This window comes from Globicephala melas, chromosome 6 (assembly GCF_963455315.2).
Source record: "Globicephala melas chromosome 6, mGloMel1.2, whole genome shotgun sequence".
Classification (NCBI taxonomy): domain Eukaryota; kingdom Metazoa; phylum Chordata; class Mammalia; order Artiodactyla; family Delphinidae; genus Globicephala; species Globicephala melas.
This window is the reverse complement of record NC_083319.1, coordinates 86671696-86678042: the sequence shown is the minus strand read 5'-3', so window position 1 is coordinate 86678042 and position 6347 is coordinate 86671696. Positions and strand designations below refer to the sequence as shown.

Genomic DNA, 6347 nt, shown 5'->3' with positions numbered 1-6347 from the left:
ATTCATCGTTATTCAAAACGGAGTCCATTTAAAATAGCACCTTTTAGTTGTCTTGTGTGTGAAACAGTCTACCCTGCAAGTTTGAGTAGATAAAATGGTAAACATTGTAGCAAGGTCTCTCCTGAATAGGACTTTCCATTTAGGGTAAGAGCCTGAGAGCCACAGCACTTCCGTCTAGCCCAATCACCCAAGCTGGCCTCATTTGGGAAGGCAGCGTGGGTGGGAGTGTTTGGGTGGCATACCCCAAAAACCACAGCAATTGTAAGGGAAAAGAGCAAATATCAATTAGTGATTCTTCAGCCAGCTACCAATCTTGGTTTCCAAGGGACTCCACCAAAGTCTCTTCAGAAGAATCAGCTTCCCAGGGACCTCCGACAGAAGCTGCACGAATCCACATACATCTTAGTACATTGAACATTTCCCCCCACCCCTCCCCGGGAGTCTCTTGTTATCTGCCCGGCTCCCCTGGCTCTCTGCCTCCCTGTCAGCCTGTGGGCCTGTCAACCAGAATGCTCCCAGCTTCTCGGGGCTTCCGTGGGAATGCGAGCAGGAAAGGGCTTTGAGAACTGCGGACAGGAAGGTGGTGTTCCTCTGCAGCGCTCTGGGCACCCCACACTTCCCGAAGTGCTGGGGATGCTGAAATGAGCTTCCCTGCTCCCCCAGCACCCCCCACCCGGGGGTTCGGGCAAGTGACTAAATGTCAGCAAATAACGTGTGTAGGGTGGGGGAGCACTAGATGGGGAAGGCGAGGTGGCGAGCGGAGACCCCCCGCCCGGCGGCCCCCCGCAGACAGGGCCGCGGGGGGCGGGGAGGGGCGGCCGTGGCTCGCAGGAGCTCGCTCGGCGGGGCGCCTCCCAGGAAGGAGGGGAGGGGAGCGCCTGTTTACCCAGGAGGGCTGTGCTGATAGCACGTTCCTTGAGTTTACTTTGCTTTCCTTGAGTTTATTGTAAAGGGGTAAAGTTTTCGGATCTGTCACGTGACCCTGACAGGTCCTGCCTATGGCGCGGCAGACCACCCACGCCGAGGGCCATGGAACTGCTTAATAGAAACAGGCTTGTAATTGTGAGTCCGCGCTGCACTCCGCCGAAAGCCTCCGGCGGCCCAGCGCGCCGGGGTTTTTACACTTTCCGTTCCTTTTGTAAAGACGGAGGAGGAGGAGGAGAAGACGAAGACGAAGAAAAAGACGACGACAGGGAAGACAAAGAGATCCGCGGCGACAAGGCTAGGGGGAGACCAGGGAAGACGGGGAGAAGACGGAGGAGCGGAGGACCAGGAAAGGGGGACACGGGGGAAAAAGGAATTGATGTGAAATCCAAGCGCAGCGTCCGCGCCATCGGCACCCGCGCTCCGGGCAGGGCTTGACGGCCGGCTATGGTGAGTGCAGCCGTCTTGGCCGCCGCCGCCACCTCGCCCTCGCGCGGCGTGCGCCCCGGGGACGCGGGATTGCGGGGCCGAGGCGCCCCGCGCGGCGGCCGGAGGGCCGGGCGGGCCGGGCGGGCGGCGCGCCGGGGCCGCGGGGCTGGGTGGGCTGCGCCGGCGGGGCGCGGGGGCGCTGGCCCGCGTCTCCCAGCTCGCTCGCTCTCTCGCACGCTCCGGGCCCCCGCCCCCCGAGGCCGGCCCAGCGGGGCGGGGAGGGGGCTGGCTGCGGGGCCCGGCCGGGGAACGGCTCCGAGGGGAATTCTCACGGAGGGGGTCGCCTGGGATCCCATTTTCACGCTTGAAAGGGTCGCCACCTTGGCTTCCGCTCATCAGCCTGGTGGTGGCTACTGACTGCCAGCGGAGGCAGAGCTGGGGATGGAGGGCTGGTGCGGAGAGTGACAGCGCCGGGGGGAGGGTGCGGGCCGAGAGCGCGCGCGCACCCGGCCGAGTTCTCTCGTCTCCCGGGAGCTCGGGGAGGTCTGCCCGAGGGGCTGGGCACATGCTCTCGCACCCACACCCGGTGCTCTCGGCACCCGGGCCGGGACGCTGAATGAGTGGGACGCCTAGGGCTAGGAGAGAAGCACCTTATCAAAACCCGGAGCGCAAACATCCTCCTCCTGGCCGCAGTTGGTGGGAAGAAGAGCCAAAGGGGCTTTCCTGAGTTCAGGAAGGGGCCACGGGTAGGAGCGCTATGTGTTGACCCTTGCACCCACGGAATCGGGCATTCTGGTGCCTGCCAACCATTAAAGAGGTGGGCGGCTAGCCCAATGCTGAGAGGGCTGAGTGTGGCCTGAGGGGAGCCCTGAGGTGGGCCAGACTGATCCAAACCGATTTAGACCCGGTGCCAACACTGGGACCACAGGACTTCCAGAGACTGTACCTTGGGGGGTGACATATAGTATGTCTCTAGGTATTTAAGTTCATGTTAAAAATTACCCCTACTTGGTGGGTGAGCAATGAGTTTTCAGATCTCAATTTCCATCACTTAAGAAGAACCATATGGATTGATGTCTATGGAAGACACCTAGAGACCTCTATTTTCCTAGACATGGGAGAGAAGACCATCTTCCTCCCTTTCTGTTCTTCCTTCCTCCCTAGGGAGGAAAAATATAAAAGAACCAGAGGTAAATCATAAAGACCCACCGTGGGTGGCTCTAAGTATTTAATAATTAGATAACTGAGGTCTTGAACTACAATAATCCTTTTTCAGCATTCTGTGTGTTCGATTTTTTTTTTTTTTTTTTGGCTCTAGTAGTTCAACATGCAATTAAATTGCCTCCACAAAGAAAGACAATGCTTTTTGGTATTACCTTTTGTCACTGTCACCTATTATTTCTGGGTGGTACCTCAGGATGAATTATTGCCTCAGGTGCATTGTGAACCCATGTTGTAAAATAAGGGCTTTCAATTGTGAGTTTGTGTGTGTTCCAGTTGTCACCCAGCTTCCTTCCACAAGGCTATAAAACACCTTTGAGTCCAAGATCTTTTTATATTAAAATGTTGAATCGAGGTAGACACCAATGGGCCCATTCTGAATTTGGGGTATTAGCTTCATTTCAAACTCACTGAGAAGTGTATCTAATTCCTGCTTATAATCTTGTCATAATGTAACAAGCTATCGGAATAGGAGTTAGCACCATTTGGAATTATTTGGTGAAAAAAAAAAGGCTGTTTTTTTTTACAAATTATCTTCAACTTTCTACAGATAGAAAAACTAATGAGGCAAATCAATAGGTATTGAATGGATTAAAATATCTGTCTTCCCTATTTTATCCTCCTCTCTCTCACACACATACATACACACACACACACACACACACACACACACCTTTTATTTTCTCCCGCCTCTGCCACAGTGTATAAAGCCCTATTGAGACGTGTAGGCGTGATGTGTAAACCGGATTAGCAGTATGAAAGAAAGACACACAATAAGCTGGAATTGTTTTACTTCCCTTTCATTTCTCATGCCTATATCTCTAATAAATTTGTTGCTCCAGCAGTGGGTCAAAGGGATCATGTTGCTCAGCTTCTTTTTCATGTAAGACCTGATGGCAGAGATCACGGAAGTGAATGGCGTGCCTTCTGCCAAATGCAGAGCTTGATGTGGATATATTAGATGGGGAGACAGAGACGAGGAGAGAGACGCAGGGAAAAATGTTCAAAGTCTAGGTCTTTCCAGAAATACATCCCTATTGCTTAAGGTCATGTGGCTAAGAAGATATACAGACAAGGGAGGAAATCAATAGAAGGGTCAATGCTGTTCTCTTTCAAGTTCATTGTAGACTGAACGTTTTCTCTGCAGTTGGTGACATTCCCAGCAAAAGAATACCAATAGCTTTGGCACTGCATAAAGTCTAATTCCCTTTTTCAAACTAGTATGTGAACCTGGAGTAATAAATGGGGAGATTTCTGGGACCTTCTCAGGACATCTTCCCTCTACCACCCCCTCCCCCCACCAAGCTCACTGTAAGCTCAAAAAATGCCAGTGCTCCCGGGTTTGTGCTGTAGACCCCTCATTTACTCTTTTGTAGAATTGGGAGCAGCTTCCCATTAAAGGAGATCAGGGGTAATTAGCAGCATTATTTTGACAAGTTGGCTAGAGCTGTTCCCTTTCCTCCAGTTCTGGGGAGGGGGGATAGGGGAGGAAACAGAAGATGGAAGGGAGAAGGGGAGGGGAGTCATGCTTAAGGGGGTTACATTCTGTGACTGCTGAATCATTTTTTTCCCTCCCCCTTTTAGACTCATTTTCTACCATCACCTTTAAGCAAATACAAAAGCTGCCAATGAGAAAATAATAAGGCATTCTTAGGGAGCCAAGAAATGGCTTGAATTGAGTCAACTCTTATCCAAGGTACCTGCTTTGAACTGCTCAGGCTCTGGGCCATCACTCATATCCTGTACCCTGGGCTCTCCATCCATAAATAGAATATTACATCAAATCCCCAATTCCTCTCCCCATCATAGCCTCTCAACAGGAATACTTGTGGCACTTAGTGTAATGTTTGCAGTTCTTCGCATTTGTGGAAAAGAGTATTAAACTCCGTAGACAAAATTATAACATGGCTCAAGGGTCAAATTACTAGATATATTTACTCCTTCATTCATTGGTACTCTGCAAATATTAGCTAAATTACATTACATTTTAAAGACCCAATTAGTTGGATCTGGGAAACCAGTGAAAAGTCAAGTCCTATCGTGGTTTTTCATTACTCCACCAAGTGCAGCTCCCACAATTGCTTATCACTGGAATGTCCAAACACAAAGGGCAGATGTTTTATTTCAGTGTCATCATTTGGATAATCAGATGTCATTTCTGAGATGTGTGTGGCGTGGCCACGGCTGTTTGACTATTGGAGCAGAGAAGAGAGAAGATATGAGGGAATCATATTTTAAGAGTTTAAGGAATGTGTTTTGAAACTACACATTCCAATGAAGTCTTGGGTCATGATGGGGAGACCAAAATGACAATTAATGCGTTGAGATGGACTTTACTTGGAAAGGGACAATGGGATACTCAAGAAAGAGGGCCAGCAACTCCTGCTGGTTGAAAAGGCATCAAGCTTCTCACTTGTTGGGTAACTCTCACGGGGGAGCCATGCTGCAGAAAGACCATTAAAGGGACTTTTCCCAGCAGACACCTTCACAGCCCTGGCCCCTCCTGTCAGCCTCATCTCAGGTCTGGAGAATACTAGTTGAAGTTAACAAACCCGGTGTGGCGCAGCGGTCCCCTGCACAGGGCATGCATATTAAAGCCGACAATGCTTACAAATGTAAATAAGGGCAGATTGATTAGGAACAACATTATCACTGGGAATGTCGAACTCACATGCATCAGCAATGAGGCAAATTGGGGGCAGGCTCAGCCCTGACCACCCAAGTCGAGCAGGCTTTTACACTGGCTCCTCTTCCCTTTCTTAAAACGTTACAGAAACAAGGCCAATTAGATCCTCAAAGTAATTCATCTCTGTGTATGAAAAAAGCAGACCACAGGGGAAGCGGCGGGTGGGGGTGGGGAGATTAAGATAGCGCTTGTTAGAGCCCAGGCTGGGGATTGCGTCCTGGAACCGATGGGTAGAATTTACAGGCCGAGAGCATTGTCTGAAATGCTGAAAAGTTAACCTATCAAACAGCGGGTGAGGGAGCTCAGGGAGCTGAAAACCCCTGAGATCAATGTTCAAAACGTTTAGGAATTAAGTCAAACCCAGGGAAATGAGCCCGAGTGGAAGAGGCTTTGCCATTGAAATGGTGCACATGTAGCAGCGCCAAAACAAGAGGATATGCAGCTGCGTGCGGAGAGTAATAGGGAACCATTATGTGTAAATAGCCTATAATTTCATTTTAGAATTCCATAATCTAAGTAGCTATACTAAAATTGCTATGAATAAAAGATTGGGTGGAAAAACTAATATTTTGGTCTAAAACGTTGTAAAGAATTTTGTACAGACAGAGCACCCTGCCTATAGCTGCATGGTTACCTTTGCTATACAGCACGCCTCAAATATAAAAAGACTGACGTGTCTTTTTAGGGATTCCACCCCCAATCTTTAAAAATTAATTTCCAGCGGCAAAGCACAAAATGGTGTGACTTGAAACGTCTGTAGAACCTTTCAGTGAGAAAAACCAGAATAAAAAATCACGTTTCCTGATTTATACTATTTACCAAACATAATGAAGACCAGGATATTGCTCAAAGATTAAGCTTGCTCTGTGTCGGGCCCAATATTCCTGCTATATTATTTATTAACCTACTGTCATTTTAAATGCACGCTGCTTGTCTTCCCTTCTGCATTTTCGCAGCCCTTCCCAGAGCCGCGCACAAAATCACGTGCTCCTTCGTAGTTTGAGTTTTGAATTTCCGCGCTGGCCGGGTACTCCGGTCCTCCTCCTGATCTCGTGAACACCCCCAGACACTTCTATTCTCTTTGTCT

The 6347-nt window shown here is 49.6% G+C and overlaps 1 protein-coding gene across 2 annotated transcripts in view; it reads left to right on the top strand.

The window, feature by feature from the left end:
• The first annotated feature begins 1254 nt into the window (after positions 1-1254).
• Positions 1255-6347, top strand: part of PTCH1 (patched 1) — a 66615-nt gene continuing 61522 nt past the window's right edge. For both annotated transcript variants that reach the window (XM_060301115.1, XM_060301118.1), the window contains exon 1: positions 1255-1374. In XM_060301115.1, coding sequence (XP_060157098.1) covers positions 1372-1374 — 3 coding nt within the window. In that variant the 5' untranslated portion in view covers positions 1255-1371. The remainder of the gene's footprint in view (positions 1375-6347) is intronic.